The 13,726-nt window shown below is 42.1% G+C and overlaps 1 protein-coding gene across 2 annotated transcripts; it reads right to left on the reverse strand.

Moving 5' to 3' along the window:
- Positions 1-169: 169 nt before the first annotated feature.
- On the reverse strand, positions 170-5,892 carry sgo1 (shugoshin 1). Of its 2 annotated transcripts, none has more exons than XM_030411550.1 (10): positions 5,734-5,892; positions 5,350-5,504; positions 4,954-5,162; positions 4,771-4,829; positions 4,590-4,654; positions 2,736-3,599; positions 2,503-2,631; positions 1,253-1,423; positions 842-962; positions 170-751 (listed from the first exon to the last, which is right to left on the reverse strand). In XM_030411550.1, exons 2-10 carry the CDS (start codon positions 5,492-5,494, stop codon positions 589-591), a joined length of 1,926 nt encoding a protein of 641 aa, XP_030267410.1. In that variant the 5' UTR covers positions 5,495-5,504; positions 5,734-5,892; the 3' UTR covers positions 170-588. The 2 variants fall into 2 exon arrangements, with proteins under 2 accessions (XP_030267410.1, XP_030267409.1); XM_030411549.1 differs by having other exon boundaries at positions 842-1,031.
- Positions 5,893-13,726: the final 7,834 nt, after the last annotated feature.

Below are 13,726 nucleotides of genomic sequence, written 5' to 3' on the forward strand. Positions count from 1 at the left end.
TATAATGAATTTACTGTTGTGGAGGCCTGAAGAAACCAGAAAATCTTTACACTGAGAAGCTTGAAGCATAGAATTTTGACTTTCCCCTTTTCTTAAGACTCAAAGAGTCGTTTATCAACATAGCTGGCATTTAATTTTAAGGATTTTCAGATTAAACAGAAGACTCTCCTCCAGTAAAACTCATATTCATTTATTTCATGGTCATCATGTATTGTGACATCACACAGTAGAAAATACGATGGACAAAGATACAAGGTGGAATTTATTAAATCACAGTGATATACACTCATATTCAGGATCTCAATCGAAACGAGAAGATGAAGACGATGACATACAATTGGAAAATCATGCCATATTAATATAATAGCCATCACTACATTTAGCTTAGCAATAATGGAAACGAAATGAAAAGATAAAAAGAACTGCAAAATAAGCAGCCGACAACGTCACATAAATGACATCTACGAGTGAGCACAGTTCATCACACACAGAAATATGACCTTGAGACCGAGAAACAAAATGATCACATTAAAACGGCAATGCCAGCCAACAGTGAGGGTTCAAAGAGGACAAACCAGGTAGCTGCTTTCAGCGACATCCAACAAATGACTCATTGTATTTCTTGAAAGGCTGCTGGCCGCTCATGGAGTTCCTCGATGACTGCACAGACTTCCTGCTGCCGGACTTCTGCTTGAAAATAGGCGAGCGGAGGAACTGCAGGTCTGTGAACTTGTCTCCACGCCGAAGTTTCCTGTTGAGATAAGAATGGGATTGTTTAACTTCAAAACTGAACACATCTTAAATCTTACACAATAAGAGCAGCGTTAATGTGTGGACTTACGCATTAAGTGTGGGCTCCTTGTAGTCCACCACCATGGTGCAGCGCCTTTTGCGAGACGGAACGGGGGTGGAGCATCTGGCGTCGGAGGGGCGTGAGCCGCCACAGGAGAACTTGCGATAGGCTGCAGGGGACAGATTGGTCACATCACACAGACTCAAGCCCCGCCCCGCTGGCCTTACACCAAGCCCACCTGTAGAAATGTGGAGGAAGATGTGATCCGAGAGCAAGGAAAACAGGAGTTGTGTGTGTGCACCAGTGAGCAGCTAAAACAGAGTGCAATGAAGCCAACACAAAGAAAGGTGACAATACAGTGACTGTGTGATCTGGCCGAGCCTCCCAAGTGCTCGCTGATGTGATAAAGCACTCGTCTTTCAGCTTTAATACTGTGAGGTTTTATAGAAATAAACGTACGTTTCTTGCATGTCTTGACCCTCTGGGGTGTTTGATGGGGTACAAGAGAAGGAGCCTCCCCAGACGAATCTCCAAAATTGGACAGGACGCTGTCTATTCTGATCATCTCAGCTTCTACCAGAGGGCTGACGGGAGGCAAACAATCCTTCTCTATGACCCTTCCATGAGGCTCTGAAAAACCAGGACAAAAACACATTTACGCATCTTTAATTCACAAATAATCAACCAAAAATATCTTTGTTTTAGGCAAAGGGAGTTGTCAAACAGTGAGATCGTGAAACAAGTAAGACAAGATGGTTATACAAGGCCAGCTTTTGGATTGCACTATAGATGAAAACATAAAGCCAGATAAGGATTTTACGAGGGGGAAAAAACGAGGATTCCTAATTATGTGCCATGTGTTTTTTTAATTCAAAAAGACACAATTAGTCGGTTAAAACTGAAAATCCTTCATTCAACAGGAACATGACAGACGGACAAAACCCTCTTTGTCTGACATGTCTGGCAAACAGAGGGATGTTTGTAAAGTATCACACTGACTGAAGGTTGGATTCTCTGTGACACCTTTTATATGTCTTTTCACTTTAACGATAATGGTTCGTTATTAATATTTTCATCTAGTAGCTCTGACAAATCCAGTGAATGCTCAGCCCGGTACGAATGAATATCCCATTGAAACAAGTGCATTAATACAGTGTTCACAAATGGACATCGAAAAGGGTATGTAAAGGCAACATACAGGGTTCGTACACATTTTTCAAGGTCAAATTGAAGCACTTTTCAAGCACTTTTAAGGGTCATTTTTAAGATTTTCCAGCACCTTACTGCTGGGGTAAAATACGTATCTAAAGGAATATATATACTTGTGATTTTTTTCTTCACTTTTTATCACAATTATGTACATTGTATTATGCTGTAAACATCTAAAATTATATTCTATAATAGCAAAAACTTAAGAAATTAATTATCCAGTCTGATCCCAATTTTGTAAAAGACACAGAGTTATAATGTCAAGCACTTTCAAGCACTTAAACTAAAATCCAAGCACTTTTCAGACCTTGAAAACACAACATTGAAATTCAAGCACTTTCAAGGATTTCAAGCACCCGTACGAACCCTGAACATACATCTACATATCTGCACAGTGTTTGTTTTTTTTTACTCTCCTTTGTGGTATTAGAATCCACTATAGCACTATAAATAGCATTATAGAAAACACAAAGTCAACATGTTCCTGATCATTTACTCACCTTGGGGACTTTGTTGTCCTAGTTCCACTGGGTCAGGGCTGTTGGAGAAGCTGGGGTCAGGGGAAGGATGCAGATGAGCTTCTTCTTTTTCAGGCTCAGCAGCCTTAGGAGTTGACTCCTCTCTAAAGACTGCAAAACAATGAAAATAGTTGTTTGATTTCAACAATTCAATTTCTAATAAAGACAACGACATGATAAACATGAGGTTAAGGGAGCAGAACCTAAAAACTCACTAGAGATCTCCTGAATTGGAGGGATGTTTTCTTTCCGTGTGACGACTTTAGAGGGTCGGCCTCTACGGGTGGTGATCCCTTTGTTCGAGTCAAGAGAGTTCTGTCTCCTTCTAGTCTTTTGAGGGACATAAAGGCTGTCCTCTGATTCAGAAGACGGTGAGGACAAGCTGGATTCATCCTGTTTGGGAGCCACAGGGGAAGATTTAGTCTGGGTTCCGCCCCTCTGGGGAGTCTCTTCGCTGATGGGCGTGGCAGGCTGATTGTCTTCCGCCTTGGCTCTGAACGGCGTGACATGAACCGTCTCCTCGCAGTCAAAGTCGAATGTGTCATTAAATCCCAGCGAGGTGTTGAGGTTATTCCCCTGTGATCGAGTTGCCGTTTTGACCCGTGTGGCTGACCGGTCCCGACTCTTGGAGCGGGCCCTAGGTTTGGGATTCTCCCATGGTTTCTTTAACGGGGCTCGCTCTGCTTTGCGGCCTCTCTCTGGTCTCCGTACAGCCGGTTCTGGTTTGATGCGGGGCTGCTGCTGGGCTTGTTTCCTGCTGGGCCGCTGCTGTTTTTTGATTGGAGCAGGTTCAGGGGTCGAATGCTGACACTCCTCCATGTCAACGGTGTCTGCGAAATCTGGTTCTGCTCCTTGCGAGGGCTTATCCTGATTACCATCGTCACTGAGAATAGGACTCGCTATCAAGGCACCCAAGCCTGCGACAGGGTCCCCCTCACTCAATGACCCCGCCTCTTGCACACGCTCAGACCTCCTCCGGCTTCTTCTGTCTGCATGACGACGCCTCACACCCACTGTAGACGGCAAGGTGACCTGCTTGTTACCTTCAGACCGTGCATTCTTTTCAGATGGCTGAGGGTCTGTGAAGAAGAAGACAAAATCAATATTTTTATTACAACAACCTAGTTTTTAAGATGCATGTAGGCAATAGCTTAAACAAAAAGGAGTCTATTATACAATATTTGCCATGAAAAAAAATAAAAAATCAAAAGTCATTATTTTCTAGTGATGAACCAAATAACAATATGTCTGATAGCCAATACCAATGTTTTTTTTGGTCATTGCAATGTAAATTTTGGTGCCAGGAAAATAGCTAAGTTTTGTTGGCAGGGATGTCAAGATCTCATGAATGTGTCAGCCCAAAATTGATGTAACACAACAGATAAACACCAGCCACGGCCATCGACCAGTGCCATCGTTTTTGCTGATAGCTGTCCGCAAAGCTCAATTATCACCTACAATAATAACATGGTGTAAATGTGTGATTCCTCCTTTTATCCAGGAAGTGAAGTTTTAATGCCTTTTTATTGATACAAAAGTCAGGATTGTTCAAAATCGGTGAGTGGAGTGACAGGGCACCCATTGAGCCAGTGTTGTGAAGTGCTTTCATCGAGCTGTCAGAGTTGAGGCCATGGTTACGATTTGAAAACAGTGGTTTCCCTTGATGGTTTGACTGATAAATGGGGAGGTCTGATAATGGTATTTCTTTGCATAGAGCTTGTTCAGTTTCTTACCAGAGATGCCGTATTTGGATGGGTTGAGCCACTTAAGTGAGATACTATAGTTGATTGGTGAGGTGATGAAATACACCCTGGGATATACTGGCCAATACAGATGTTTAGAAGGTTTTTTTCGGTCATCCCACTCTTTTAATATTTTCTTTCTTTTTTTTTAAATTACTTCACCAATTGACATTGGACACTAGCCTACATTTAATTTTGTTCTGTGGATTGGTTGAAGAAAAACAATCTTGGCAGAATGTTTATCGACTTAATTAAAAAATATAAATTGTATGAAAATACTAATTTTACAATACTTGGCATATCTTGCGTGTGTGTGTGCGTGCATACCTGCACAAATTGGTGAAGCTTCACACACCACAGGCTCATCATGGTTCTGGCTGCTCCGCTTCCTCCTGTAAATTGAGCGGTAATGTATCTGGGATTTCTCATACATCTTTCTTACCTCACAACCCAAGGATATAGGCCGTCATGAAATGTTAAGTGATTAATTTTTATTTAAAAACCTTACCTGGCAGAATTCACTTGCGGTTGGGGTTGGGGTTCAGCACAGATGCTTGGAGGTTTAACCTACAGCAACACAAAATAAGTCACATTTTTCCCTGTCCAATCGCATTAAGTACTTCAAAATCCTCTGCATGTCAGTTGTGGTCATCTACACAATAACACAGATCACAGGTCTTCTATGTATTACCTCAGAGGCATGCACTGCCAGAGCTTCCTGCTCTTTGAGCTTCCTCTTGAGCAGGAGCAGGTGGAGGAACAGGGCCTGTTGCTCCCTCTTCAGCTGCAGGATCACTGCATTGGCCTGCCTCACTTTCTCCTTTTCAGCTTGCAGGGCTAAGGCGAGCGTCTTGTTATTCAGCTGGACCCCCTTCAGGATGGCGTGGGTGGAGTTAGCCACTGAGAGAAAACATGGAAACATTTTATTGGCATCTTCATCTTGGTATCAACATCTAAGCCACATCTGCATCCATCCCTGTGATAATAACAAGTAGATCCCTTAAGCCTATTATCAACATAGTTTATTACGTTACGATTATTGTATGAAAAGTCCAACAGGTAAAGATAAACATGGTCATAAATGTACCGCTGCTTTTGTTGGTTATTCTGGACCGTCCTCTGCTGGGAGCTGAGGCACTGGCCAGCCGTTTGTTCCGCTTCTCCTTCATCTTCTCCTTGATGTCCTCCAGACTCTGCTGGAAGGACTTCTTCTGAGCCCTTTCTTTCACCATGGCTCCGGATCTTTTAGTAGTACAAAACGTTCATTATTTATTTATTTCTATTTTATTTTACATTATTCATTCTCTCAGCATCGCTGCGTAGTGGTAAACCTGAGCAAAACAAGAGCAAGCTAACGCGCTAGCTAGGTTAGCACGCTATTTAACAGCAACGTCGCGCATTTCAGCAGGCTCTCTTCGGTAGCTGCACTCTGGCTTTTTAATTTGACAGGCAACGTAACATTTAGACTTACCGGTAAATTATTATTGCCAAAGCTATTCGGCGTGTAAATTATCGCCTCAGTAAAATGCGTTTGTGACAGGGAAATGACCCATTTTATCGCAGCTCCTTCAAGTCTCCCCGTGAGTTGACGTTCAAATTTTGAGCCGCGACCTCTGATTGGTACAAACTTCAGTAACGTCATATCCGTCAAGCGAAAAGACAGCTCGCAAGATGGCGCTGCTGTAAAGGAGAAGTTGAAGTGCGCCTCCCTGCAGAGGAGATGTAGCTGATTAGTTATTCATTATTCGTCTGCATACTCCGCTCCTTTGAGACTAAATACTGCACGCAACACAGCAAATATCTAATTATATTTCTTGGCGTTTCAATGAGCCTCTTTTCACCATTTCCCTGTTTGTCTGCAGGGAAACAAACAAAGCAAGCGGAGAACAGTCACCACTGGGGGATGGAACAGTGAATTTCTTCAAAAAAAAAAAAAAAGAAAGAAAGAAAAGAAATTAGATTAATACTCATCAGGGGTCAGGCTCATTCAGCCTCTCCAGAATGACTAATTGAGTATTTATAATTGACTGCTGAAGATAAGGGCTGGAGCGGTGCTGCATGCGGATAGAGCTGATGATTGTGTTTATCTTTTATTCCTTGAGGTTTATTTGAGACTCTTGTGGCTCTTGCAAAATGAGATTACACAGTTGCTCCGAAAGCAAGTCAATTATTAGATGAATGCAAATTTTAATTTGAGCAAGTAAGTCTTATGACACTATGCTCCAGTGTCCAGCCTATATATATATTATGTATATATGTGTGTGTGTGTGTGTGTGTATGTATATATATATATATTTATATATATATATATATATATATATATATATATATATATATATATATATATATATAGACATATATATTTATATTTATATTTATATTTATATTTATACAGGGCCTGTTGCCTACACACACAACCTTTTAAAGGATAAGTTAATTACAGGTTGTTTTTTTTCTACTCTACTCTAAGTCTCTATCTACTTCAGCTGTGTAGGAGAATACTGCAACATTGTTGTGCTGTGAAGCTCCAGAAATCTTCTGTGGAATATTAAACCTCACCTGACTTTCTGTGGGTGAGTAGATAATGAATGAATTTGAGTGAACTTGTCCTTTTAATGAAACCTGCCTCCATATCAATACCATTCTCAGGTTCTGCTTAATAAATGTTCTGAAAATATTTGATTACATTGGATATTTAGCCATGATGTCATTAACTTTCCCAACTCTAATACTATTCCAACAGGCATGTCTTACTTGGCAGAGTGCAGGGAAGAAACTTGCGCCTACCTTTCCTGCTTGGCACCGCAGCTAATGTAATGTCCATTTGGACCTTCTGTCAGTGAGGATCCAAGAAAGTGTCTGTGACAGCCCACTAAATGGCATGTTGAGGCTACAGAGGACGTTTGGGAACGCATGGGTGTTGTCTGTGTCACCCACTGAAAACAGATGACTTCAGCAGGGCACCTCAGCTGTGGAACAGACCTGTACTTTCAGGCGAGACCCTTCAGTAAAGCTGCCAGACTTAGCTTGATTTAGCTGACTTTTCTCACAAATACTTGTTGCTTTTAATGTTCTCACTGGGACTGTGCCATATTGCATATGCAAGGATATGTAGCACTTAAGCTTTATTACAAAAAAATGAACAAGATTTTATTACATTTTTTATTACAGAAAATCCAACCTAGGCTGCAGCTAACATCATGTTTTTTAGAAACAGGCGTGCACATTTAATAAGAGTTAGGGATTTGTGTTGTAGATATGAGCGCCCTGTTACTAAGTGAGCCATACAGACCTGTAATGACTCACTGTTTTAATAATAAGATCACCTCTGTTTACCTAAAAGGTGTATTATTCTGGCTAAAAAGCAAGGAAATGTTAGAGCTGTTGCCTCACAGCAGGGAAATAGTGAGTGGTGCGTTTTGTGTGAGAGGGTGCTTTTGTGAGTTAAAAGGGGGAAAAAAAAGAAAAAAAGACAGACAGAGAAGGAGGGAAAGAAACAGATAGACAGCCAGAGGGACTCCACAGGTTTCAGCTCAGCTTGCTTTAATGGACAAATCAATCACACCGTCATTTCATGCCACCCCTGACTATCCATGAGTCAGATACAGATGGAGAGGAACTTATTATCACAGGCACAGAGGAAGGACAGAATAGAACAGACTGATTAATATAAAAATAGGAGTGAGCAGCCAGAAAAAATTAGGACGCATGTGTAGACACAAAGAGGTGATGAGAAAAGACATCCACACGGATGAATACATTGCCTTTTTTGGTGCAACAGTAGCCGGGACGCGTCCATTTCTCTACTGACGTGTTTCACTGATATCTTTATTAAGAGATCACGGAGACTCATCTCCGTCCAGTCAGATCTCTAGCTCACCCATCGCTGTCCAGACAGTCTGAGCAGCCAATGAAAAGATCATCTGCCTCTCTACCAGATGAAAAGTATTAGCTCTAATCCATGCACTCGCCTCAGCAGAGGCCAAGAAAACACAGCCCTACTTTTTAATATGGAAAATGTGTGCATGGTGCCATACTCACAATTTATGGTAATGAAATCACAACACTGGTTGTGTAATGAACCCCAAAAGAAGCCCTTATGAGAGGAACGGCTTAGGCAATCCGATTATTACTCAATTTATGAAGAAACTGTAGGACAGAGAGGCAGCCACCTACATCTTTATCAAGGAGGACATCAAATCACACAGATCCAACAAATGTCATGAACAAGTCCAAGACTTCGATGTGCAAAAACATACTTTGCCAACCTTTGTTCTGGCAATTGGGTGGCTTTACACAACCATAGATAAGTTTAAATACATTTTTTTAATCTCGCAATGATACGTTTCTTAAGGCTCCTTGTCACAATGCTGCACTTATGCCCTGATAAGGTTTAGGCAAAACACAGAAAACATCTTGTTTTGGCTTAAAATACCAGTTGCATCACCACAGACCAGGCCGCAGAATGTCCAACTTCCAGTCCGATTTATCAGTTTTTTGGCGCCATATTAAAAAGTCTGGAAATTGTCTCGAGGTCCCCGTGAAAATATCTACTGGTGGGACGTTTACAAATGTTGAAAAACCAGGGCGCCCTTAAAAAATATCCAGTGGTTTCACACAGACAGATGTTTCAACACAGACTCGAACCGCAAACTTCCTCTGAGCGTGCATGTTTACTTCGAGACACGAGTTTCCGAGACATGTTGTGCCGAGTTTTATAACGTAACATCTGACAAATTGTTGCAGCAACCTACGAGAGGCCGTTTGTATTTACGACAGTGGCGTAGCACTGAGAAACTGTTTCCGTAAGCATTTTTTTTTTAACTATGGGAATTGGTTACTAATTAAACCTCAGCAAGCACAACTCTCTCTTTAATCTGGTTCTGTGTTCTGTCAGTGTTAGATTTAAGAGTCTGTCATCCAAAGAGGCATCAAACGCCGTCATACACCTTTACTGAAACACAGTCATTCATCTCATTTCTAATTATTCCTAATCATCTAATCTAATAAAGTTGATGTGATAACTGGTCCGCTGGTGCAGTGATTACTAAATCTCCAACACCCCGCATTGCATTCAAATATTGCAGAGGAACTCTAACATGGCAATTTATTCCCCTCTGTGGGTGTGAGGAAGACCAACTGCACTGCTCACAATTCAAATTGGAGGAGCACTCCTTTACCATCACGTCCCTTTGAAACCAGACTCAAAACAGCAGCACTGAGCCCCAGACACGCAATCAACTCGCCGTAGGGAGCGGCTGGGTCATTATGCCTTACAGCCTGCTCTTGAACACCCTGCCGAGCCATTTATTTCACAGCCAGCATCCCCTCCGTTTACTGATCTGTTGCTCCGTGCCACGCTGATGCACTGCCTCCGCAGGACCGGAAAAGGCTTCACTGGGACTAAACAAATCGTGTCTGGGGCTGCGAGGGCGACAATCGCTACTCGTAGGAGAGAACTGGAACTGACAGCTGTGTTTGAACTTTTAACTTTCGCTCCCTCGACGTTCTGCGGAAGCGCGTTGACCCAGACAGATGGTGTCTGTGCCACGGCTCCACTCCGCCCACTCACCTTTTGTCTAGCCACTAGAGCCGGAGAAGCACGGGTATCATGGGAAGCTTTTACAGGTGCTGTGGTGTAGGAGTTCCAACCTTCAGATGTACAATATCGTACTAGATGTATAATGAGGTCTGGACAGCTAAATCGCTATGTTACCTCCCTGTAAATGCACACAATAACACAATGAGCATGAAATCCTCCCCCAGGGTGGGTTAAATGCAGAGAACCAGTTTCACTATGCTGTGCATTTGAGGATATACGATAAATGAAAAATATTCGTCTTGTTCAAGCGGCAATAGACAACTTTTTTTGCTTTAACTTATGATTCCAAAGTAAATGCCGGCTACCCCAGTGTCAAAAATCTGGGTTTCAAGGTCAAATTAAGATTGTTATGGGAGTTTTCATCAGCGGAAGCCATGATGCTAATGCGGTCTTTTTGAGAGCAGCGCCGACAGGTAATGCCACATGGAAAATGCTAGTAGGTGGGAATACGAACCGTTGTCTGATTCTGATTCTGCTTTTACGCAGACCGCGCTGGCTTGCCTCACAAATCAATCTTAAAGGAAATACTTGCTTACTCGCCAAAATTCAGAATAGGAGAAACAGCACGCCTGTCAAGTGTGACAGTCGTATCAATCTTGCCTTTGAACTCGCCAAGAGAGTGCACTTCACCGAAATGTTGAACCAGTCTTTCAATCAGTGCTCCGATTTTTCTCCCGTCTTAGAAGAACTAATGATATCTGCAGAATATATTTCAGTTGACTGTACGATATTGTTGAATTTAACTGACTTTAACATAGAATATGCAACTTTTCCGCATTAAAATTTTTTGAAATCAAAAATACAATTTTGTTGTGTATTTTGTTGATTTGTGAACTTTTCTGCACGTCGCTCATTCTCCGAGGGGGTCTGTGTTTGTTTTCATGCGTGTGAACAAGGACTACGACAAAAATCAGAAGAAGCTGCATTCAACACATTGGTTGGACCTCAAGGATTCTCACAATGCACAAATGTAAAAAGAAAATCCACTGGGTACCTTCAACAACTGTATATATACAACACATGTTAGAGGGCAGACTTTAGAAAGTACTTTGTAAAGAAAGTTTGGGGCCTGAATGCTTATTGCAGTATTTATTTTGCGGTTTTCATACATTTTCTTCTGTCGGTTGCAGTCTAACTTAGCAATGACCGCCTTTGTTTTGTGATAAGAAAATGAACGTGCAATGTGCAGAAGTCAAAATGCTGCATCCTCATGCCAAGAGCTTATTATAGTCTCTTTCGATGCACTCACATGGCATGCACAGCTCTGCTTTGTACCTTTGTACTCTCTCCAGGTAGCAGCGAAGGAAAAAAAAATCCCCGGGTGCCAAGTGAGGCTTTTGTTTTGCTGACATATGTTTGTGCGTGCACGCGCGCTCGCTCGCCGTGGATTCGGAAGAGCGGCGAGAGACAGGAAGGCGGGAGAGAAGAGGAGCCGTGGATGTGTTGTGAGATAACAAAAGAAAGATGACAAAAAGCAGGGGAAGACAAGGCGGTGAAGGCTGGTGAGGGAATAAGCCAAGGAGTTGAGGGGCCAGAGGAGGTCTGGATTCCGACAGCCTGCGGAGAACCGAGCATCCCACACACAGATGTTCACCATCATCACCCCAGACAATTAATAATAATAAAAATGACTGCAGAGGCAACTGGGGAGAATCAGTGACTGATTGGAAGATAATTCTGTGGAATTATTTACTTTGGAGCTGCTGCGGGAGGCAGGAGCAAAAATAATAAAAAATCGAACTAATTAGTTCAGTTTGGTGTCAGTCGCCTGATGAAAGAGCGAAGGAAGGAGGAGGGAGTCTGAGAGGTCGTAGGAAGTTGAAAAAGCAGCCCTTCATCTGATCTCGTGGCAAAAGGTCAGGCTCTGACCTTTGAGAAAGGTTGAAAGCATCTTGATGAGTTCAACATGGAATCTCATCAGTAATCTCCGAAATGTGTTCGTGATTAAAGTTTACAGTAGTTTAACTCTCGCAAAATTAAAACAGAAGGGAAAAAAAACAACCCTGAGACTCTGCTTGAGGTGAATCCAGGCTACCGTAACCCGTAAATCTGCTACAGATCTTCAGGTCAGAGTTTGTACAGAAGCAGCTGTACTCTCCCTCTCTCTCTGTGTGTGTTTCATCTCTATACCTTCAGAATAAAAATGTAACTTAATTTGAAACAAAAGCTTCCCAAAATGAGCTAGACATTGCTCTGGGCTACCAGTGCAGTGAACCTCATCAGCAGGACAGACAATAAAGTCCGACAGAACATTCCTGCTGTGATTTATCTCAGAGAGCGAATCATGAGGGGACGCAGGCAAAGGTCTATCTGTACTACTATCTGTGATAAATAGTTGAAAAATAAAGTCCTCAAAGTGTTTGGAAGCCAAATAAAGCCTGTGAATGTGTCTTTTTCGTTTTTTTTGTTTTTGTGGGAAATACTTGAGAGACATTTTTGCGGGCTGCTAAGTAGCATAAGAGGGCGAAAAGGGCTTAAGTCGTTGTCTGGAAGCGGAGAGTTATGGATTTGGGAGGAGGCGATGCCTGACTGCCTCCCGGCGCGTTGACATTTCTGGCAGTGTCGGGAGGTGAACACGTACGCAAGGGGCTGAAAACACTGACATCGAGGTTTGCTGCTGCATTTGCATCATATTTGTTGGGAAAAGGTGTAACTGGTGAACAATTTATTACTCCCTGAAAGGATATCCAGTGAGGATTTATGTCGAGGTTCTTGAAATAAGCGTCAGTTGACTCATCTTCTCACTATAGTTTGTCTTCATCGATTGACTTCAGTCGCAAACCACTCTAACCCCAACTGCCCAACTTGTAGACTGATCAATTTATAGTTCAGTATGGACCGTATAGTATAGTTTAGTGTGACCTTTAGTGGCTGTGTGCTGTCACCACAATGTAGCTTATTCATTACATGACGTGAAGCTTTTTACTCCTGGCAATTTCATTACGCTTCAGAAGTCATAAAAGTTCAAGATTATCTAGCTGAACAAAATGTGTTTGTATAACACAAACGTGTTTGCAAAAGATGTTATTTCTAATCCCCAAATTATCAAAAATCCCACAGGCTTCTTGTTGAGGGAAACAGGATGATGCTAACTTCCAGGTTAGCCTAGAAAAATACGTCATCCACGTAGCACTCTACTTATAAGAAAAAAACTTTAAAAAACACTAATAAAAGCCTCTTGAGATTCATTTTTTTGCATTTATAATAACATTACAAACACTTATTCTGACTAATCTAACTAGCTTCCCTGTCAAGTCATTTTCAAACCTTAACTCAGTGTTGTGTTGCTTCAGATGAAGAGCCTTCAAATGTTACTCTGTATTTATTAACAGGTAACTCTTCTAAAGTTGAGCTAACAGGTGTGAAGAGAGACGATGCCTAGTGAGGGTTAATGAATCCTTCATAATTCAAAGTGTTTGGAAGCCGCATAAAGCCACTACAACAACTGTAAGAAATGTGTAAGGCTTTTATAGACATTCTTAAGGAGTCCCCTTGTAACAGTTTGCAGCAGTTATCAAGTATTAATCACTTGTTTATTGGCCATGTGTGAGTAAGTTGTGACATGACACGAAATATGAGACCTTCCCCGTCTCTCTCTCGGTTGCCTATACGAGCCTGTGGGGCAACTCTTGAAAGTCGTTTAACGCTGCGGGACTGTGGATTTCTTTGCGAAGGACTCGGGTCAGATTTTCCACGGCAGTCCAAAGGATGTGACTTTCGTGCAGGCTCTCCAGTGCCTCGTCTCAGCGCCACCGTCTGCTCTGCTAACAGAAAGCAACAGCCGCTAACGTTTGTTTAAAAATGGAGTGCAACAAAGAAGTTCCTGGGAACCCCCTTAAGCGACGTTGCCTGTACGTGCTTA

This window comes from Sparus aurata, chromosome 3, assembly GCF_900880675.1.
Source record: "Sparus aurata chromosome 3, fSpaAur1.1, whole genome shotgun sequence".
Taxonomy (NCBI): domain Eukaryota; kingdom Metazoa; phylum Chordata; class Actinopteri; order Spariformes; family Sparidae; genus Sparus; species Sparus aurata.